The sequence below is a fragment of the Microcebus murinus genome, chromosome 4 (assembly GCF_040939455.1).
Source record: "Microcebus murinus isolate Inina chromosome 4, M.murinus_Inina_mat1.0, whole genome shotgun sequence".
Taxonomy (NCBI): Eukaryota; Metazoa; Chordata; class Mammalia; order Primates; family Cheirogaleidae; genus Microcebus; species Microcebus murinus.
The window spans coordinates 75,358,157-75,381,050 of NC_134107.1; the positions used below are offsets into that span (position 1 = coordinate 75,358,157).

Genomic DNA, 22,894 nt, shown 5'->3' on the forward strand with positions numbered 1-22,894 from the left:
AGAGATTAAAATTACTCTTTGAATGTATCCATAATTTGAAATATAAAATAATCCAAATAAATACGTTTGCATGAAAAGAAACTCCAGTATTTATTATTCTGGGGTATTTAAAAAATTAAATCCCGAGTAGAATAAAGGAATCGAGAAAAAAGCAAGCGAGTGCAAAGGGTTAATCCCCACCATACAAAAACCTGTGAGGCAGATACTACTATTTTACTCACATTAAAGGTATGAAAATGGAAGTTCAGAGAAGTTAAGGAACTTACTCAAAGCCAAGCATGTTGTGGGTGGCAGAGACAAGATTCGAATGCAGGTCTGTGATGCCCAGGCTCTGACACTGCCTTCCAGAGACAAGGATACGTCCCTCCCAGGTCCCACCTGGCCTGCAAGGTCCACTGCAGCTCCACATCCTCAGACGTCCGCCCTGTCCACCCCCCGCCATGGGAGTCCCTCACCACTGACTCCCTCCATGGTACATGTGGCAGGTGATCAGTAAGGGTCTGTTGCCAGAGTGGTTGTCCTATCAGTTCTTATGTGAAGAAGGAAGAGAAAAAGGTTTTTGTTCAGGCTACTTATTTTTCCCTTCTGAGTGTCATTTGTTATTCTAAACCTTACCTTGGTTAATTCCCACTTAATTTTGTCTCCTAAATGTGCAGAAGAAAGGTGCTATGTGGGCCAGTTGAAAGGAAGGAATCCAACAGAGAACAAAGATTTCTCCTCCAACAGGGAGGGCCACTTTATGAGGTTTCCCCTGTGGTTTCTGCCAAAATTAAAGCAAGGCCAGCCTGTCGTGGGCATGTCGGAGCTTATAGCCCTCTGTCCTCCTTTCCTGTTCACCCCCCGCTGGCTTTATTGTGTTGACACATTTTATTGTCCATAGCAGAGTATACATATGGAATGGAAGGTGATAAATCACTCCTCTTCCTTAAATGCACATCCTCAGCATTTTTCAGAATAGCGGCAGGGGATGGAGGAAGAAGTAAATGTGGTTAAAGGTAGAGACATCTTCTATCAGAGGTTTTTGTTTTGTTTTGTTTTGTTTTTTCATTATTATGACTGTTGTCTTAGAGCCTTGCGTTTCCCCCTCTTGGTTGTTTTAGGCAAAGGACTCGGGCAAACCCCAGCAAGTTTCTCACTCCTACATCCGCGTGCGTGTCATCGAGGAAAGTATCCACAAGCCCACAGTCATTCCCCTGGAAATCTTCATCGTCACCATGGAGGACGACTTTCCTGGTGGGGTCATCGGGAAGATCCACGCCACAGATCAAGACATGTACGACGTGCTCACGTTTGCTCTGAAATCAGAGCAGAAGAGCTTGTTTAAAGTGAACAGTCACGATGGGAAAATCATCGCCCTGGGAGGCCTGGACAGCGGCAAGTATGTCCTGAATGTGTCTGTGAGTGACGGCCGCTTCCAGGTGCCCATTGACGTGGTCGTGCACGTGGAGCAGCTGGTGCACGAGATGCTGCAGAACACCGTCACCATCCGCTTCGAGAACGTGTCCCCCGAGGACTTCGTGGGGCTGCACATGCATGGGTTCCGGCGCACCCTGCGGAACGCGGTCCTCACCCAGAAGCAGGACAGCCTGCGCATCATCAGCATCCAGCCCGTGGCGGGCACCAACCAGCTGGACATGCTGTTCGCCGTGGAGATGCACAGCAGCGAGTTCTACAAGCCGGCCTACCTGATCCAGAAGCTGTCCGGTGCCAGGAGGCACCTGGAGAACGTCATGCGCATCTCCGCCATCCTGGAAAAGAACTGCTCGGGGCTGGACTGCCAGGAGCAGCACTGCGAGCAAGGCTTGTCCCTGGATTCCCACGCGCTCATGACCTACAGCACGGCCCGCATCAGCTTCGTGTGTCCGCGTTTCTACAGGAACGTGCGCTGCACCTGCAATGGTGAGTGCGGTTTCCGGAGTTCCCGCCCGCCTGCCGAATGTCAGGAGTAGAGTGGGTACCGTTCCTGGCATGCATGCGTTCATTCACCCATTCCACTCACTGTTAAGTGACCGCCTACTGTGTGCCCAATACCCACGATGGGTGCTGGGGCAGCAAGAGTGAACTCCCATGGAGCTGTGGCTTAGAGAGCAGCACAGACAGACAGACAAGCCCATTTGAGTATTGTCAGGAGCAGTACTAAGTCCTGTGGGGGGACCCAGTCTAGAGGGAAGGTTTCCTAAAGGGGTTGTCCTCTAGGTTGAGATACAGGGCAAGAAGGGAATAGGGGAGGGGAGGGAGAGTGTGCCAGGCAAGGAGCAGCCTGTATGAGGAAGGGTGAGAAAGGAACCTACGCAGAGGAGATTGAAAGAGCTTTCTTCTGGCTGGCAGGAGCGGGAAAGGGATGACAAATGAGACTTGAGAGCAGGCCCAGTGATCACACAAGGGCCATTAGCCAGGATGAAGAATTTAGAAATTATCTCAAGGCAGTGGGAGTGCTTGGTTGATGTGAAGTGAAGAAATTGCAGGATCAGATCTGCCTTTCACAAAGGGCATGCTGGCTGCAGAGGGGAATGGATTAGAGGGGCCGGGCCAGAGGGAGGGGGACAAGTTAGGAGAAGGTTGCAGAGGGTGAGGGCAGCGAGAAACAGGAGCGGATGTTAGGGAGCACAGTCAAGGGATATATTCGGCCCTCAGAGCGGCAGAGACAGAATGGCTCATGTTTGTTGATGTAACTGGAGTCATTGAACTTGACCTTCACTGATCAAAGGCCATAGCTGCACATGCCACAGTGATCGGTGAGAAGCATTGCTCTCTCCCTCTTTTCCTCTCGCTGACATGTGGAACCATAAATTCACTGCCTTCTTCTAAGAAAATTGCACCCAGAGTTTTTCTAGCCAGTTTGAACTTGGTCCAAAGGGACCGTGCCCAGAAGGAAGGCCATTTGTAAAACATCCCTTTAGGTAATTGGGGACAGGCAGGGCCCTTGGCCTCTTCCCTTGTGGAAAGTTCTTGGTTGCAGTTTGCAGAATGAGCTCATCAGAGGGAGGCCCTAGAGGTCACAGCTCCCAAGAGACATTTTGACAGCCTCCAAGCAGCCCGGAAGAGTGCCAGCTGCTTGCTCTGTATACCTAGTGAATTCTGTTTGTGTTCTCATCAGGTAGATGCAGTGATGTCCAGACTTGTTGAATATGTAAATTAGCTGCAAAGTAACTCAAAGCATGCATGCTAGGTGAAATGCATTTCTGGCAGATGCTACAAACATGCAGAATTTATGAATGCCAGCTGTCTGGGTCTTACCTAGATTTCCTTTGTAGGTAAACTGATTTATACACCAAAGCTCTGCCAGGGCCTTCATGCAGTGATTCACTGCAGGGCTCAAAAGGGGTTCAGGACAGGACAGGACAAACCCTGCAGGAGAAACTATACCAGCTAATTAATCCTTGTACTCTGAGAACTCATTTCTCTTAGTAAAAAAATCTGTGGAGGCAGCATGTCCTAGGCACTGAATATTCAAAGTGAAAAAATAGTCTCTGCCCTTAAGAGCTAATAATTGTGAAGCAATTATTACACCTACTTGCTGTAATAGTGCTATCATAAACGCTAGGGCATAGACCAAAGGAAAGCTTTCTGTGGTGTGTGTACACAGAGACTACCTATATGCTGGATCTTTGGGGATGAGTATGAGTGTATCAGGAAGACATGGGGGGCTGGGGAGAAGGTTTTGCAGGATTCTTTAAAGGAAGAATTGAGGCCGGGCGCGGTGGCTCACGCCTGTAATCCTAGCTCTCTGGGAGGCCGAAGCGGGAGGATTGCTCTAGATCAGGAGTTCAAAACCAGCCTGAGCAAGAGTGAGACCCCGTCTCTACCATAAATAGAAAGAAATTAATTGGCCAACTAATATATAGAGAAAAAATTAGCTGGGCATGGTGGTGCATGCCTGTAGTCCCAACTACTTGGGAGGCTGAGGCAGGAGGATTGCTGGAACCCAGGAGTTTGAGCTAGGCTGATGCCATGGCATTCACTCTAGCCTTGGCAACAAAGTGAAACTCTGTCTCAAAAAAAAAAAAAGGAGGAATTAAGAGGGGTGATTTTTGTTGGGGGTAGAGGAGCTTACTGTCTATTTTGTGTAAGACACTAATGTTCTAAATGTAGTAAGTTGCAAGGTGAATTCCCTGCTCAGGACACGTGTTCTCTAGTCTCCATAAACCTTTCTACTCCCAGTAAACCTAGAATGCCAGAATTTTTTGTGAGTCAGCTCCCAGACATCCCAAAAGGAGGCGTTCTCATTTGCAAAGCCAGCATTTTCGTGATAAGATCTTTGTGCACGGTCAGGCCAAGCTCTCAGCCTCTTCTCCCCTTTAAATCATTCTTATTAATATAATTAAGCTATAAAATAAAATTCTAGATTTTGGTGGTAAAAGGAGCTCAAAAGTTTGTCTGGCCCAATCCTGTCTTCAGAAGGTAATATATGTGCGATAATCTCCATTTTATAGATGTGGCAGCTGTATGCCTTGCCCAGGGCCATACAGCAAGTGGGAGTGGCATGCTGATTCATTAAAAGGTCCTCTTGGGCCCCTATTATCTGTATCTTAAGAGCAAGGACTCTTCCATCTTTTTATGTGAATCATAACCCCAGTGCTATGTACCCTATCAGAATACTCGAATCCAGTCACATGTGGCATAATGATGTTTCCGCTCAATGAGGGACCACATATAAAACAGTGATCCCATAAGAGTATAATAGAGCTGAAATTCTCTGTTGCCTTGTGATGTCATAGCCATTATAATGTCATACCCAATGCATTACCTTGTCTAGATATATTTAGATATATTTAGAGGCACGAGTACTTACCATTGTGTTACAGTGGCCTACAGTACCCAGTTTAGTAACATGCAGTACAGTTTCGTAGCCTAGGATCAATGGGCTATCCCATGCCGCCTAGGTGTGTAGCAGGCTATTCTATCTAGGTTTGTGTAGGCACACTCTATGATGGTTGTACAATGACGTAATTGCCTAATGACACATTTCTCAGAATGTATCCCTGTTGTTAATCGACGCATGACTGTGACCCTGTTTTCCCAGCAGACTGACTGCCAGCTTTTCAGTATGACCCCAATAAGGCAGAGGTTTTCTCAGACTCCTGTGTGCTCAGAACTTACTAGAAATGCCCATGGCTGAGCCCCACACTCACATATGGGTGGTAGATTTAGGATGGAGCCTGGGAGACTGCAAATGTAGCCTGGGTGACTCTAATGTTGGTGGCCAGGAAACCAAACTTTGAGAAATGTCACAGCAAGACAAAGAGGAAAAAAATTCCTCCAGGTTCAGGGCCAAGTTCTTAGCAATAGCTCTCTTGCTCCTTTTTTTTTTTTTTTTTTTTTTTTTTGTAATAAAAATACAGTGAAGAATTGTTAAGGTAAGCATTAGGCATTTTTAGGCATGTTCTCATTTATTATTAACAGAAAGGAGAAATGATTGAATTCAATAAATGCCCTTCTCCCAAACACACATATACAGCTAGTATTGGCTGCTCGTCTGTTCATTCTGAGAGGTCGGCAGATTCACTAAATGGACTTTCCCACCACCTGGTGGAATAATTAGCATGGTAAATAGAGGTAGCTGTCTGTTCTGGGCTGTGTAGTTTGTACAAATTTTGCCTCGATATTCTATCTTCCTCCCACCTTCTAGTTCATCTTTTTTTCATACAGATTTTTTTTCTTTGGTCCAATTATCATCATTAGCATCTTGATCCAAAATGCTGAGTTGCTTTAACAAAATGAAAGCAGACTTGGATTTTAGTGCCAGAAAAGCTCATTGCATTCCAGCCACCACCGAGCATCACAATTGAACAGGACTTCAAGAGATACAAAGTTCTGATGTTGTGCAGTGGCTCCTGATGAACTTCAGATGTTCAATGAACATTGTCACTTCAGTAAGAAAGCCTGACACCAGCTTAAACGAATGGGGAATGACAGATGCCCTCAAGCCTGTGCAGGGAAGGCAAGAGGAAAGAGTGTCAGAAAGGCTGTGCGGATTGTCCATTTTTTTAAATTTCATTGACTTTTTTTTTCAAAAGTCTTATGTAGAAATGTATCAAAAAGGAGACACTTGTCCAGGAGAAGGGACTCCCAGTGAGACCACTCGAGTTTGAGTGTTCAGGGCTGGGATGGCAGAAGTGGAGGCCTGATCTGTCGAGTCTTTATTCAGATATGGAACACAGAATGGGACCCAGGGCTCCAAATGACATGGATGGTGCCTCTGCCATGGGTGAGGCCCTCTGCTAGACAGAGGTGGGTCACACAGCAGCCCTGCCCCCAGTCAGCGGGTTTGCTCATGGGGTTTGCTCAGGGTACGAAGAGGAGCACTGAAGCACTGGAGGTGTTGCTACCTCAGCGAGGTCTGAAAGGATGCCTGGAAGTACGCAAGTGACCAGGATGGAGGGTTCTGGGCCAAGGGGCATGAGAGCCACAGCGTGGAGACGAGAACTGGTATACAGTTCAGTGCATAGATCAAGGCAAGGACAGAGACATAACAGCTAACTAACATTTATCAAGCCATGACCAGTTACCATGCTGTTTTTCACACATACATAATTACACTTAACACTTACTATAACCCTAAAGAATAGGTATCTAACTTTCTTTAAACATTAAGGGCATACCTCTAACCCTTCCTAGGGAGAGGCAAAGATATAAAATGTAACCAAAATGTCAAAAAAATATATATTTTTATGGGTGTGGGGCAGGTGGGAGGGGGGAGAAGGGGATGGGTGTAGACTTACATAATGAGTGCGATGTGCACCACCTGGAGGATGGATGCGCTTGTAGCTCTGACTGGGGTGGGGGAGGGGTGGCAAGGGCAATATATGTAACCTTAACAACATTTGTACCTCCATAATATGATGAAATAATAAAAAAAAACTAAAAAACAAATTAAAGAAACCAAAACTTGGAAAGGTCAATTGACTTGCTAGTAAGTGGCAGAGCCAGGATTCATACTTCACCGTCTTACTCAAAGCATCTCTTAACCACTGCACCCTACCACCTCTGCACAGATCCAGAAGGAACATGGAAGTCACCCAATCCAGCCTCCACCCACTGTATTTCCTATATTCCTGACATAGTAAGTCAGCCACAATTTGAGCATCATTGCTGGGAGCCCACCAGCCAGTCCTGAGACAACCTTCTGCCTTACAGGGCACTAAAACCCATCAGCCTGTAATGTCATACAGCTGTGTCCTTCAGAGACACACAGAAGGTGAGCTGTCTAACCCTATAGGCTGCCACCCAGATAACTAGGGGTAGTTGTTGTGACCCCTGGAATCCTCTTTTCTTAGCCAAACACCACAAATTCCTTTGTTCCTTGGCTATAAACAAATACATCTCATAAAGGGTTACAGGTGGTATAATTGGGTCATGGAAGAGGCATAAAGGGGAAGGAATTATCAGTTTTACTTGAAGTTGAAGAAAGACATTGGAAACAGCAAAGCTTGTTCTAATGAGTCTTTGCCAGGGAGGGAATGCTTTTTAAGCAGAGAAAGCAGTACAGAGAAAACCTACAGGTTTTAGGGACCCCTTTGTTTGCTCATTTGCTCAGCAGCTAATTGAATACCATTCTATGCCAGGCCCTGGGCAGGGTGCTGGAGACACAGAGGAAGGAGGCTGAGGGGTTCCCCATGCCCATGGAGCATGAAACAGCATCGTGCATCAGGCAAGTGATAAAGAGCTCAGACGGGCTGGATGGTTAAGGAGTAAGGACAGTCCTTGGGGGGAATATGGTAGGACAGGTGATCAGAGCCTGCTGACAGGTGGCAATACTGATGCATTCCTAATAAGCACAATGCGATAAAATGATGGTTTCTGTGAAGCAGTAAGATGCTTAAAACGGGGACTTGTGTTTTTAAACAGCATATTAAAATCTGAAATTGGGTTTGCACTTTGGCTGAGGTTTGTTAATACTAATGATCCGAGGAGACAGCCTATCCCAGTGGTTTTGAATAGCCCTCAGTGTTGTCTCTGAATCTTAAACAGGTTGCCCCAACAAACTGGAAACTTTCTATTTTTGATTCATAAGAGCTATGTCTACAGATCCCTCATCTCCAGCACTCACGATTCCCAAAGTGCCAGGCGAGATTTGGAAGTCCCCATCCTGGTAGTGATAGCAGCTTCTCAGCATGTGGACATTCCCTTATATATGCCACCCACACACAACTGCCCCCAGAGAGGCGGTCTTGAATGAAACTGCACTCAGCCTTTACTGAAATCAGAGAGAAAACATGGCTGAGTCAAGCAAACACCATTCTGGGTGATTCTCTGCTTCTAGGACAAGGAACAACTTTAAAGCTGAGACCTCAGTGTTTTCAAACTTCTTGCAGGCCGTGAATTAAGAGGGAAGCTTATTGACTTGCGTGCTATTTGCCATGACATGGCATCTTGGCAAGGCATGTGGATTCAGGACGTGGGATATTTACTGTTAGTTATTGGATTCTTCAGTGTAATGAGGCAGCAACATAAATCAAGAGGTTGAATCAGCTCAGAGTGGCAGCATCATAATCACACCCTGATACTGATGTCTTGGCTAACGACACAGACTTAATTCAGGGGCTGTGGGAATGCTGGGTAGACGAGGAGAGAGGAGTCATAAATATGTAGCGAGACCCTTTAAAACCTCAAGAGGATCCCCCTTCTCCTCCCTGCATGTTCCCAAGCACTGAAGCTTCTGCTCAAGTCAGTCATCTGCTGTCAGCTCTGTAGAAAGTGACCAGTTTCCACCTGAGCAAACATTCAGAAGGTGGAAAGCCTTCTTTCAGAGAATGGCCGCATTGTGTGCTCGTTTCTCCTGGTGGAGAGCCTGTGTGAAAAGAACACCTGCACGGGAGGCAGAAAAGACGGTGAAGAGGCTGACACAGCTGCAGGTGCCCCGCGACACCAAGGAGTACAAAGCTCCAGGCCCTATTCTGTGCCTCCAATGCACACAGTATATTTCCTGTCATCTACCAATTTATAAATTGTGAATTTGACCCAAAAAAAGCCAAGTAAAGGATTATACCTGATTTCAGCTCTCTGCCACATTGTAGAGGCAAGTTAGTATCTCCAGTTTTGAGAGCTTGTAGTGATTTGCTTTTACTACAATTTTTTTTTCTTTACAAGATGCTTTGACATATACTTGCCCATTTCATTTCCACAGTGCTGTGTAGAATCTTTTTTCTGATTTTTTTTCTTCCTTTTATTTCATCATATTATGGGGGTGCAAATATTGTTAGGGTTACAAATATTGCCCCTGCCTCACCTCCCTCCCCCCATGTGCCAGAGATTCAAGCGTGTCCAATCCCCAGGTGGTGCGCACCGCACACATAATGTAAGTACACACCCTTCTCCTCCTCCCCCTCCCGCCTGCCCACCACCTGATAAAAAGGTTTTTTTGTTTGTTTGTGGGTTTTTTTTTTTTACATTTGGGTTACATTGTATATCTTTGCCTCTCCCTAAGAAGGGTTAGAGTCATGCCCTTCCCCTCCATAATGCTCGCCACATCCCTAAGACTGGGTCTCCCCCCGCCCCCGCCCCGAATCCCTGGTGAACATTGCCACCTTTTGAGCACCATAGTTTTAATCAGTCAGTACCAATTTGATGGCGAGTAGATGTGGGGCCCATTTTCCATGTCTTGCGTCGCCTCACTTTGGATAACGGGCTTATTCTGATTTTTCAGAAAAGGAAACTGAGACGCAGAAGAGCCAAATGACTTGTTCAAGGACACACAGTGAATAAATCAAGTAACAAGCACTACCAACATCCAGTTCTGCTGCTTGTCAATGCAATACCTATCTTGTTCCACGACACTGCCCTGCCTTCCTCTAGAGGACCTGGGAGAGGGAAGCAGAGCTTACGTTCTGCCCGCTTTATGTTGTGACAACAGCTAAAAATGTCTGGTCCTGCCTTGACGTGCAGCAAATGGCCTCAGTTGGTTTGATGAAGTGGGACCCTTCTCCCTTCATGCTCACTCTGGCACCAAATTGATGGATGCCTGAGACACAGAACGTGCAGGTCTGTGAGCCTCCGCCCCCCAAGCTGTCACTGCACACAGCACAAGTTAATTAAACCTGGATTATTTCACGATAGATAATAAGATAAACTTCCTCCCAGAAGCCAACAGGGGTTGACACTGTTGTCTCTTCACTGGTACTCAGGAGCTGATGTGGCACTTTCTGCCACCAGAGAGAGCCTTTGTAAAGCTCTTAACACAGTAATAGGTATATACACTTCCCTGAAAAGGGGACGGCGGTATTGTGATTTCTAAAAACAAGTTAACTCCTTGTTATCCATATAAAGCATTCTGGATTTTATGCTGCTACGTAAGTTAGGGCTTTGGCTGGAAAGAGGGTCGTCATTGCTGGGAAAGTGTCCCCAGACCTGAGCACATCTAAGGCCAAGGGGCATGTGACATTGTTCAGGGTTGGCATACAAAAGTCAAGTTCCTCTGACAGTATGTATTTCAGAAAGGACCTAATTTCTTGTGCTAGCTTATAGAGAGGAAAGAACAGAAATATTGGTTATATGGAGTATCAAATAGATGGGATGCATTTTGTGATTCATTTATGCACATTGCCACTTCCATGTGTCTGAGGTTAGCATTGAGCTCAGTTTTTTCCCCCCTGAGATGGTGGTCTAGAACTCCTAGGCTCAAGTGATCCAAATCCAGTGCAGTTTGCATTTTTGAGCATATACTAACTACTAGTCAACATTTAAGAGCAACCTAAACAATGTGCAGACTGTCAGAGATGAAGCCACACACGGAGACAGCAGAGTCACCCGGTAGGGTTGTGAAGTTACTATGAATAAACATTAAGGCGTGCATGAGGTTAAGCCCCTAACTATGGTTAGCTCATTCCTTTGTTACTCAAAGGATCTCATCCTTCAAGCCTGAGTTAAAATGTTCCATTTCTTTACAACATTCTCCCAAGAGACAGAATTGTTCCTCCTCTGGTACCTCCATTGTGCTCACACACCTCTGTCTCACACACCTCTGTCAAGGCAGTTATCTTATTATATTGCAATCATGTGTTTACCTGTTATTTCCTGGGGGAGTAAGAGGAGGCATCATTTTCTTTCATCCTATGCCCAGGCCTAACATCTCATTGGTCCTAGAAAAATTGTTCAATGAATACACCAAAAAATATTTAAAAACTGGTTATCAAAAGCCTCTTGAAATAGGTTGTGAGATGGTCAAACTGCTGTTTTAAGTTCCATGAGCATTGATAAATGCATGGCAGGAATAAAGATTTCAGGGGAGGAAAATAGGAATATGTTATTTCAGGGCACTCGGGTCTTATGGAAGCATTTGTAGAGATCCTTCCAAATTTTCAGTTAAATATACCTTCATCTTCTAAGACTTCGTAAGCTGGATCAGTACCAAGAGTCTTTTTATGAGGGAGCTGTAAACCAGTAGAAAATAGGATTTATGAATTCTGAGTTTGCTGCTGCTGCCTACATTGCTCCTCTCAAAGATAACAGTTCTTAAAATGTTTATATGTAGCTAGGATTAAATTTCTACTTTCCCCTGGACAAAGAAACGACTGTAACATGGGACAATATGCTTAATGACAAGGAAAGAGTTAGGATGAAAAGGAGCGTGATGAGGGGCCAGATACTCCTTTAGACCACTGCTAACTCACCTAGGAAATTAACTGTTTCAGTTATGGGTCATTTTTAATTCGTGTCTCCTTTTCTATAATCCTTTTACCACTTAAACGCTTACCAGAGTGAAAGTAGCCTAATTATTAATGCATGTGAGATATCCAGGACCTTTGAAAAGTGTGCTTCCTTCAGTGGACTCATTCGCTGCCACCACCACTCTGAAATAATTCACTTGGGTCCTGAATTCTGCCTTAATCAGTTAAATCTGCTTTCCAGGACTTCCCTTCCGAGGGATTAACCTTTCATCTTACTGTGCTGTGAACACTGAATAGGTGGAAAGGAAGCCTGCCTTCTGCCAGGGATAATTCTACTATTTTTGATGGGTCGTAGGGCATGTTTACAGCAAATCAATACAATAGCATGTAGCAGAAGGGATTAGGAAACAATGCAAGTTGTGCTTTCACAGTTTAGAATTAGTCATGCTCTTCTTTAGAGACATCTTCCCCGCCCCCCTCGGAAATCAACAGTTAACATCTTCTAAAGTCTACCCCCAAGTTTTCAGGACAGGAGATGGGTGTAGAAGAAATCTAAACTCAGGTGATGCATTCAAATAGTCAGCAATACCGTGTTTCCCCCAAAATAAGACAGGGTCTTATATTTGTTTTTCCTCAAGAAGACACCCTAAGGCTTATTTTCGGGGGATGTGGTATTTTCCCTTCAAAGACTCAGCTTGCAGCATGCACAGGACGGCCGGGACCTGACAAGGGGAGCCGACTTTGTTGATAGGGCTGCCCGCACCTTTCCGGTCACCTCTGGGATAGTAGCTGTCACAATGGGGCAGATGAGAAGGGCTGCTCATCTTCTTTAACGCTCCATGATAAAATGCATGGGTTGTGCAGATACCCTTCGTAGCCACGCCCATCACTAGGTCTTATTTTTGGGGTAGGGCTTATATTGTGCAAATGCCTAGAAATCCTGCTAGGGCTTAGTTTATGGGTAGGTCTTATTTTCGGGAAAACACAATATGTAAGAACCACACTCCAATAAATATTACCAGGGCCCTTGCATTGTGATCTTTCTTCCGTTGGAGTTGGTCCATGTGTAACCTTAGCATATTTTAACCTAAAAGCAGGCACCCTATTTATTCTTCAGTCTGACAGTGAGCTTTTGGCAGACGTGGGGACATATGACAGGCACCCCTACCAGGTAAAGCCTATTCAGGCGCTCCTGCTTCTGGGTGGCTTGTTACTCAGCCCAGAGCCTGTATAGCCCAGGTTTTGAACCATTCCTGTGCTCCCCAGAGCATAGGGTGAATCCCTCTGCATACTGATCATGTATGTTCCTCCTTTGTCACAGGAGGACTGTGCCCAGGTTCCAACGATCCTTGCCTGGAGAAGCCGTGTCCAGGGGACATGCAGTGTGTCGGTTATGAAGCCAGCAGAAGACCCTTCCTCTGCCAGTGTCCACCAGGGAAGCTCGGAGAGTGCTCAGGTGCAGAGTGGGGCAGAATGACAAGGGTCTTATGTCATATTCCTGAAACACTTGCCCTTGAGAAAAGTATACTGTCCAAGTCCTTCCAGAAGACACTTCTGTATGCATGCAATATTTGCCTTCAGAATGGACCACAGCTAACATCCACTCTTACATTTATTTGGGATTTATCACAGCTGCAGCCTTTGCTAAGGAAACTTGTAAAGACTGTGGACTTACATGGCGAGACTACAGCATGTGTTTTCAATCATATAACATGGCTATTAAGAGTGTGAAATTATGGAAAATTGAAGGCTGTTGGTTGGGCAGAGGAGTCAGAGTATCTGTGGCATAGCCTTTGCTGCTCAGAGGGCTGCACAAATCTAGGGCCACAAAACCAAGATCCACACAAAGTAGAGCCAAGCCAACCCTACTGGCCTTCCATAGAGTAAACCCAGCCTGGAGCACCAAGTAAGCCGACTCTCCACTGGAAATGTACAAATAACTTCATGTTCTAGAAAGGAAAAGTGCTCATCTCTGTGTCTTAAAGAAATTTTAAAAAATCAGTATTTAGGTTATTTTAATTCAAATGATCCTGTTTCTGATTTTGATTCAATTTTAATGCTTTATTTCATTCACATATTCCTTCCCTACCACTTCTTTCCTCTAAAAAGAGTACTGTTCATTTTTGGTATCAGTAGAATCCTCTTTTTGTTTTAGGATATATTTAAAATACAGGCACAGTGATTCCACAATTTTGAAGTCCAAAAGATAGTTATTGAGTGATGGTAATAATTATAGTGGGAACAAAATTAAGTATGCCTAGTATAAGCAAGGCTCTTTGCTAAGCATCGGGCTCTAAAGGCTCAGTCTTTGCAAAGAGAAGTACTGTTCTTAAAAGTGGAAGCCAAAGCTCTTTCATGGTTGACTTTAAGAAGGAGCTGCCATGAAGCAAAGGGACCATCCAGATGCTTGCATAAGTCATCTAAGGTTCAGACTTAGAATAAAATTATGCTACCCATACACGCACACCATGCACCCAGCAGGCAGATGTGCACAGTGGTCATAAAGCCAAGTCTCTTAACTGTTTGTCACTTTCTGCTGATCTCACTTCTGTGTAGAAAACTTCTGATTATCATGATTATTGTCCATTTGGTATATTTCCACACTTTCCATCTTTTGCCCCAGTGAGGCAGCTTTTCGATAACTACAACATAAAGTTGAAGGCAATAACAAAAATGAACGAACTCATAGCTAGGCATTTTGGGTTGGACTAAAGATTCTGGGAAGGGGAGCCTTAAAATTAATGATCAGAAAGTGGAATTATGACTATACATGAATTTCCTTTCTATCAGTTACTCTTTTTTAACATTAATACAAATGAGATGTATTAATGTTGGTGATTTGGCATTAGGATACTTGGGGAATACGAGTATCATTTGAAAATGGTTTTATTGTCTTTCCTTTGTTTCATGGGATTGAAAGTTCTTGAGTGCAGGAGTTGTTGGGGGCAGCATGAAGGCATTAATAACACTAATTTTGGAAAGTGAGAGTTGAGAATTTAGGGACAATAAGAAATTCTAGGTTATGGAATTTACCAAGTCGTCCTTGGCATGAGACAACTAAGATTTTTGGGGAGCTGACTGGTTAATAAATTTTTTGCTTTAAAATTAGAGTGTGATATGAAATGGAGAACCAGGTTTTAATGAAAAATGGTTTCTCCTCAGTGCCTTCATTCACTTCCCATGATCTTTATCCACTTGCTTGGTGGTGCTTGGGGTGATTTCATGTGTCCCTGATCGTTTGTGGATGTTAAAAGTATATATGTCTTCTTGCAATGGTCTTTGCAGGGCACACTTCTCTCAGCTTTGCTGGAAATAGTTACATCAAATACCGGCTTTCTGAAAATAGCAAAGAAGAGGACTTTAAACTAGCTCTGCGTCTTCGAACCCTGCAAAGCAATGGGATTATAATGTACACCAGAGCAAATCCCTGCATAATTCTGAAGGTAATTAAAATGGGTTATCTTTTCCTGCAGTCAGTTCTTCTGTTAGTGTTTTGGCTCTCGGATTGGGGACTGCTGAAATCATTTTGTCTTTTAAGTTCAGAAGACCAGAAGCAGACTTTAGGGCAAAGGGGAGCAGCAGCAAAACTGGGAAATGAGCCAACATCCCATTTCCTTTTGAACATTGAGCTTCAAAATTGGCTCTTGGTACATGGGGCATTTCCCTCCTGAGTGGGTTCAAGGGCTGGCCTCCTTTGAGCTGTAATCACTCAACAGTTCATTAGATGTATCTCCTAATCAATTCCACGACAGGGGTGGTCCTTTAAAAAGATTGGCTGTGTCCCCTTCCACTGTGTGTCTGTCCCCACTGACTTTGGAAGGCGAATTCTGTTCTTGCTGGGGAGGAAGTTATAGATCTGGTGTGTAGAAGCTTCTATATGTCCTATTGTGACCCAAGTAGCCCAATTTCTAAGACATCCAGATTTCCTTAAGCACAAGTCTGACATTTATATTCAGTTCAGGGCTTCTGGTACCTTCATAAAAGTAATAATCAAAATAATAATAACAGCATTATGTTCATCATTTAATCTTATAAAGTTAACACATTTGTTATATATTATCATCCCCATTTAATCAAGAAGAGTATAGCAGTTCAGAAAGGTTAAGTTATTTCCCCAAGATTGCACAGCTAATAAGTGGTAAGGCCTGGACTGGACTCACACTCCAGTCTTTCTCACTCCATGCTCCTAATCTTCTATCCCTAGCGCTGCATGCCATTTTATCAAAAGTCACATTCTGGACATCTGTGGACCAGAGCTAGCCATCTAGTATGAGAAGGGAAAGGGAGGAAAAGGAGAAAAATGTGTTTCATCTAATGCTATTCTCACCAGGTTGCTATCCCAGCCCATCGTAAGTGCTCTTCAGAAACATTTGGAGTCTCTCCAGTAGAAAATGCCCATCTAAGTGGAAATGGCTTTTCTTCCCAAGGTTCAGGTTTAAAGCAGACCATGTTGGGCCCTTCTAGCTTCTGTCCTTTGATTGATGTGTCAGATCCAAGTTGATTAGGTAACTCAGGCTCTAATCCTGAAGGCAGATGAGAAAGGAGAGAAATATAGAGAACCTTAAATGCCAGTGGCTTCTCTTAACTGTCACACAGGCTCTTACGTACCCACTTCTAGTATTGCCGGGTATTACTTGGTGGCCACCAAGTAATTTTAAAAGTTGGCTTTCGAGCTTTTGTGAGGAATTTCCCACTATCATTATTCATGCAACTCCGAGAATGATTTCAGGTCTGCAAAGGAAAGCAACGTTTTTAAAAGAAAATAAGAGAAGAAACTCAGATACATGGTTTTAGAGAACAATGCATTCAAACCAGATGCATTCTTTCATGGTGAAAGAAGAAATATTCAGAAACCTAAATCTTGCCTTTATTTCCTCCTGGTCCCTGAAGCAGGCTGCCTTGGGTCGGTACATCATTTTCTAAATAGGCCTGAGAGGTAGGGTTCGTATAATTGCTAGGAAAGTGCTCTGCAAATTCAGAGCTACCAATTCCTAGGGCTCTGCTTGGGTCCCACTGACCTTTCTTGCTATTCCTTCATGCTCTAACAGGGCTGGTGGTTGCAGAATATCCTTATGAGGCAAATATTTTCAATTAGCGAGTCTCTTATTGAGCATTAAATTTGAAAGAGAACAAAAATATTGGACTTGAAATGGCTTGATCCTAAAATGGAGTTTGTCATTTGACACTTCACCGGCAAATGTCTAAAACATGCAGATCCCTGGGGATGGGAAAGAAGAATTAAACCTTTTAGGCAGCTCTGGCTCCTAAGGTATATTGTGTTTCATCAAACAAGCATGTTTCTGAAAGTTGGGTCAATTGAATCTCTGTAAATGGAATTATAACAAACTAGAGATGGTTGCTATTTGAAGGAACCCTCCCATTAATCCTTTTGTGATGCGAATAATCACCCCCAATCTGTCTGTTCTGTAAGTTTGCTTTTCATATGTTGGGTTTGCCCAAAGCAGGACGCAGCTGTACTGAACTATTGCAGTTATTCTCCTACAGTCACCAGGAATACCCACTTAGGGGATTTGAATCTGTTTGCTTAACATTTTCAGCCTTATGCAAGATTTAATTTCCTTGGCTTTAGGTACATTTATGTGCCTTGTACTTTGGTTCAATAACTAAGCTGAAATGCTTTATTTAAATTGCACCTCTTGGTTGTTTATATTTTTCCGGTCAGAGCACATTCTCTTAAAAAAAGTACTTAAGATAATTAGTAGGGTGAAGAGTGCCCCGTGAAGACAGTTGAAGAATTGCATGGAGAAGTGAAAAATGCTCATGGACAAGAAGTACCACTGTCTCTCAACAATAAAAGGCACTCATTCTTCTGCCATTGATACCCTATCTTCTTCCAAAAGAGATTCAAGGCTTACCATAAACATCCAAATGCAACAAGGTCAAAGCACCATTAAGCTGAAAATAAAAGGTTAAGAGCCAACCAATGAAGTGAGGAAGGGTAAAAGGCCATTATTGAAAAATCTAGACCCAGGAGAACTACTTCAGTTCAGCACAAGCCATAACTAGGAGTTTCTTAGTAGCCAAAGTAACAGTGAAAACAGCGAGTTAGGTTCCATGACTCTCCTCACACCTATAAAAGAAACATGTCAAGTGTCCAGAAGAGATGTGCAATCAGAAGAAGGAGAAATCACCAGGAGAGCAGACTTTTTCTCTGTGTCAATCTGTTGGCTCCAGTATTATGGCAAAAGCACAAGGAGAACTTGGTGTTTTACCTAGAACTGTCATGTGTTTTGTCTTTTGGGGAAGGCATACATGAGTCATTGCTTCCTTCTTATGATTCTGACATGGCTAGCTTGAGACCCAGGACTAAAAGGAAGATAAGCAAAGCTTATTTGGTTTGTAAAACAGCCCACTTGAGATTGCCACATCTTTCTAACATAGCTTAACAGAGCAACAAGGAAGTGCCCCACAAGATTCAAGAGTTTTAAGGATCTATGTGGGTGTCACCGAGAAGTGAGTTAATTTGTAATAATATTTTATAATTATAATAAAATACCTGGGAGTTTACATAGTATGTTCAAATACATATATTTTTGATCCTCACTCCTGTTGTATGTAGGTACAGTGTCTACTTTTTGCCTGTGAGAAAACTGAGGTTCAGAGAGCTTTGGTGACATGCTCAAAGCGATAGCCAGTCGATAGTGGGTCTACACCTGTGACAGAGGCAAGCAGGTTGGGAGGGCTGCAGAAGTGTATCAAAAGAAGAGATTCAGTGGCTGGCATGATCATTTATCCATTTGTTTATTCATTCAAAACATATTGTTGAGCACTTACTGTGTGCCAGATAACCATTCATGGCAGCCTTGAAAATGGGTTTTTAAAGCATCACCTTTGCAAACAATATTCAATAATCCTTTTGCAAGTTCCATGATTATGGTGCACTTACTAGAGCCACACACCAAGCATCTGAAGCAGTAATAATGCCATAATTTGTACCTTTTATTCAAAATCCTACTTTCCTATAAAAGTAGGACATTGAGAGCTCTGATTTCTTGTCTCCCAAGCCTCAGGCTACTGAAGATTCAGGGTAAAGCACATCACTGATTTCAAACAATCCCATGGATCTAAATATTTTATAACATTGGAGCAAAACTCTCTGAATTATGCATTTCATTTAACAAATTACCTGGCTGCACCCCACCCCCTGCAAATTATTTCAATGTCATTGCTATAGACTTTTCTTGGAGTTTCATGCATACTTCAATTTTTATTAAAATAGCTTGCCCTCTGATCTGAGAAAGCTTCATTCTCTTAAAAGACTGAGCCTTTAAAATGAGGTAAACCCTATTCTGAAAATAGAAATACTAAAAATGATCAGAGTATACTTTTCTAGTATAAGAATTTAGACATGAAAAGAACAAAATATTCTTTTCTCTCCCTGGCATAACATACATGTGAAATAGCAAAAGATTTTTAACTCTTTGCAAGATAACTTTTGGCATCAGCATTCTAATTTATCATATAAATAAGACTGATAATTTCAACCTCCTAGAATTTTGAAGGTCCTAATGATTCTTGTTTGTAGAAGAGTAAGAATCGTGTAGGCATCTGGCTTCCTTCATTTAGCAATGTTGCTGCTGTTATTTTTTTCAATAGAAAGTAAAAATGACAACTTAACCATGTTTAGTGTTAGTATAAGATAATTTTATATTCCTTAGTTACAGAACTTAAATGTATATAAATACATCAGCGTTACATCATTTCTTCCTGGTGAATATGTTAGCTTTTTTTTTTTTTTTTTTCTTTTTTAAGAGACGGGGTCTCGCTATGTTGCCCAGGCTGGAGTGCAGTGGCTATTCACAGGCGCGATCCCACTACTGATCAGCACGGGAGTTTTGACCTGCTCCGTTTCCAACCTGGGCCGGTTCACTATGTTAGCTTTTTGATTATTCAGGGAGATAGAGGTTAGGGGTGAGGGAGGGAAATGAACCAAGTAATATGTTAATTGAACATCTCTTTATAAAAACTTTGATGTATTACACCCTCACCACCAAAACTTCCATAATAGACTGGGGACAGCATTTTGTAGACACAGCAAAAAAACAGATAGACTGTGCCAGAAGAAGGTAGTCCCGTAAGTCACATTTGATCATTTTATTATTTACATTAAAATACAAATAATGGATATTATCCAAGAGTTGTCACTGAGCAAGTATTCTGGTATAATTTACAATATCCATTCAGTTCATTTTGTTGAACTAAAAAAATAATAATAATAATGAAAAGTACAATAGCATATGATTCACATGAAAGTCCTCTGAAAAGAACACAAATATCTGTCTCCAGTCTTTTTACGTTCATACATTTACCATTACAGAGCAGTGTATGTATGGACTACCTGTGTGTGATGTGGCTAACCATTCTGCTGTGGACACACAGTAGCCTCGTAAAGTAAGCCACAGCAGTTCTCTGTTCTCCAAACCCAAATCCAGAGAGGCCAAGCCATTCTCCCCAGGTGACCTGGGTGGTACATTTCAAAGCCTGAGTTCAGTTTAGCATTTCTAAATTCCCAGGGCTCTGCCTGGTTCACAAAGCCTTCTGCCTTCCATATACACACGTTTATGTGGCATGACCTATGAACTTGATGTGCAGGATAGGAGAATCCATGGAATCTACACAGGCAGAAATGAGAGTCCCTAAGAATTAGTTGTCTGCAGAACATACTGAGGCATAGAGATATACTCCATTTGTGAGAATGAGTGGTGCCAAGATAATCCCCAACAGGTCTATCATGAGTAAACCACATTTCAGAAAGACCATTTCAGTCTGTATCTATGAATTCATTTGATCTTTATACCTCCTTAGCTGTCTGTGTTGTCCTGTCCTGTCCTGTCTTTTCCTTTTCTTTCCCTTCCTTTCCTTTCCTTTCCTTTTCATCTGTCGGCAAGTGTCTGTTCTCTGCACAGAACTACAAATGCCAGTTCACCTTGCATGACTCAGACACTGGCCTTCACAAAGTCCTCTTGCTGGGTCATAGACATAGGCCAGAAAAGAATCTTTTGTTTCACAGTTTCTGGCTGTGAACACTTCCATGGCCAAATGTAAACACATTGGCCAGACAGGAGTCCAGCCCTCATCCCCTGGATCCTAAAGCCACCTTGCATTTCTGAGAAATGTAGACGGGGGTGTACAACAGTAGAACCTGGGTCTCTGGGGATAACCAGTCCCTGCTCGCCAGCTCTCTGCTAGCCAGTCTCCCCCAGTAGCACATACTTTCTTCCTGTGCGTCATGTCCTCTGGGCTTCTCCTCCTGGGGGGGAGTTGGATGCCCTCACCACACCATTGTGATCCGAAAAGCAGGTTGGTCTCTGTTACAGCACCCCAGACCAGAGGCTGATAGCATCCACAAGGTGTGAGCAGTTAACAGGAAGATCCTTCTGGAGGGCCAGGTGTCATTAAATATACATGTATTCTAAGCAAATGGCCAAGCCCTGAGCACTTTGTGAGATAACTTTTACCTAAATGAGGAGCAGCATCCTAAAGGACTATTTTAAGAATACACTCGTGTTTAACATAAAGAGGTTTTTAAATCTCAAATATGCATGAAGCTGAGAACTAGGAAATCTTTCATTTCTACCTGACCTCTTTCTCTTCACTACAGCACACTTACATAAACTTATTCAGGGAGTATAGATGTAGTTGTGTGACTATTTGATTTATATCTCCCTCCCCTATTAGACTATAAGCCACATGAGGGCAGGGGTAACTCTTCTTGCTCACTGTGGTCTCCATAGCACCTAGCACGCTGCCTGTCATGTAGCAGATGTACAATAAATACTAATGGGTTCACAGAAATCACTCCTGTGTTGGTAATAACTAAGAGAGTGCAGAGAATAACTGACCCCTAAACAAAGTATAGCTGCGAATTTTTAAAGGGTGAAGACTCAAAGAGTATTCTTAAATATAATCATGGATGTCTGAAGCTACATTTGTATTATTATAAGATTTGTGAAATATCAGGCATGCATTTGCATGGCAGATAATGGGGAGGAGAAGTGGTTAAAGATCAAACCACTGCAGATTTATGACTGCATCAAAAACAATGTCCCCCGTACAATGTCCCCCTTCCTGAGACGCCCCCGGGCTGGCGAGGAACAGGGTGTGTGGGAACGCCGTGCCAGGTGCACATTAAAAGGGGTCCCGCACTTCCTCCCCCGCGCAGATCGTGGATGGCAAGCTGTGGTTCCAGCTGGACTGCGGCAGCGGCCCCGGAATCTTGGGCATCTCCGGCCGCGCCGTCAACGACGGGAGCTGGCACTCGGTCTTCCTGGAGCTCAATCGCAATTTCACCAGCCTGTCCCTGGACGACAGCTACGTGGAGCGGCGCAGGGCGCCCCTCTACTTCCAGACGCTGAGCACCGAGAGTACCATCTACTTCGGCGCCCTGGTGCAGGCAGATAACATCCGCAGCCTGACCGACACGCGGGTCACGCAGGTGCTCAGCGGCTTCCAGGGCTGCTTGGACTCAGTGGTGCTGAACAACAATGAGCTGCCTCTGCAGAACAAGCGCAGCAGCTTCGCGGAGGTGGTGGGCCTGACGGAGCTGAAGCTGGGCTGCGTGCTCTACCCCGACGCGTGCGAGCGCAGCCCGTGCCAGCACGGGGGCAGCTGCGCCGGCCTGCCCTCTGGAGGTGAGTGCGCCTGCGCAGTGGGCATCCTGGGGGGGGGGGGGAATGAACCTAATGGGGGTCCGGACCTCCCCACCCAAGGGCTCTCCTAGAATGGGGTATTCATCTATCAGGGGTCTTCAAACTACGGCCCAAGGGCCACGTGTGCGCTGAGGACATTTATCCAGCCCGCTAGGTGCCTGTCCTGCTTAGCAGCCGACTTGTCCCAGGACCATAGTGTGCATGTGTGGAATGTGCTGCACTCTCCAACGGTCTGAGGGACAGTGAACTGGCCCCCTGTTTAAAAAGTTTGAGGACCCCTGAAAGATGCTCACTGAGCTTCTCAATCCCCTTTAGGGAAATCTCAGAGCTTGACGAGTACCATAGTGTCCAATTTAGCCAGTTTACAGCATCCCACAGAGGCAGTGTGGTGGCTGGCGCAGGAGCCCAGACGTGCCATCAGCTCTGTGTCCTCCCCTGTCCACCCCTCACCCTTCCAAGCCTCAGCAGCTTGGACAGATAGAGCCCACTTTTAAGTGTGTGCCCTCGTGAGCCACCTGCACGTCACTGCAGAACGATGGCAGTGGCAGTCTCAGTTGCCTACGTCAACGCACAGGGAATTGCTGACCACACGTAGACGTATAACTTTACTAGAAGCTA

At 44.1% G+C, this 22,894-nt stretch overlaps 1 protein-coding gene across 5 annotated transcripts in view; it reads left to right on the plus strand.

The window, feature by feature from the left end:
* FAT3 (FAT atypical cadherin 3) overlaps window positions 1-22,894 on the plus strand; it is a 635,879-nt gene that overhangs the window by 582,523 nt on the left and 30,462 nt on the right. For all 5 annotated transcript variants that reach the window (XM_076002418.1, XM_076002421.1, XM_076002420.1 and 2 more), the window contains 4 exons: window positions 1,101-1,899; window positions 12,928-13,062; window positions 14,892-15,049; window positions 21,790-22,258. In XM_076002418.1, coding sequence (XP_075858533.1) covers window positions 1,101-1,899; window positions 12,928-13,062; window positions 14,892-15,049; window positions 21,790-22,258 — 1,561 coding nt within the window. The remainder of the gene's footprint in view (window positions 1-1,100; window positions 1,900-12,927; window positions 13,063-14,891; window positions 15,050-21,789; window positions 22,259-22,894) is intronic.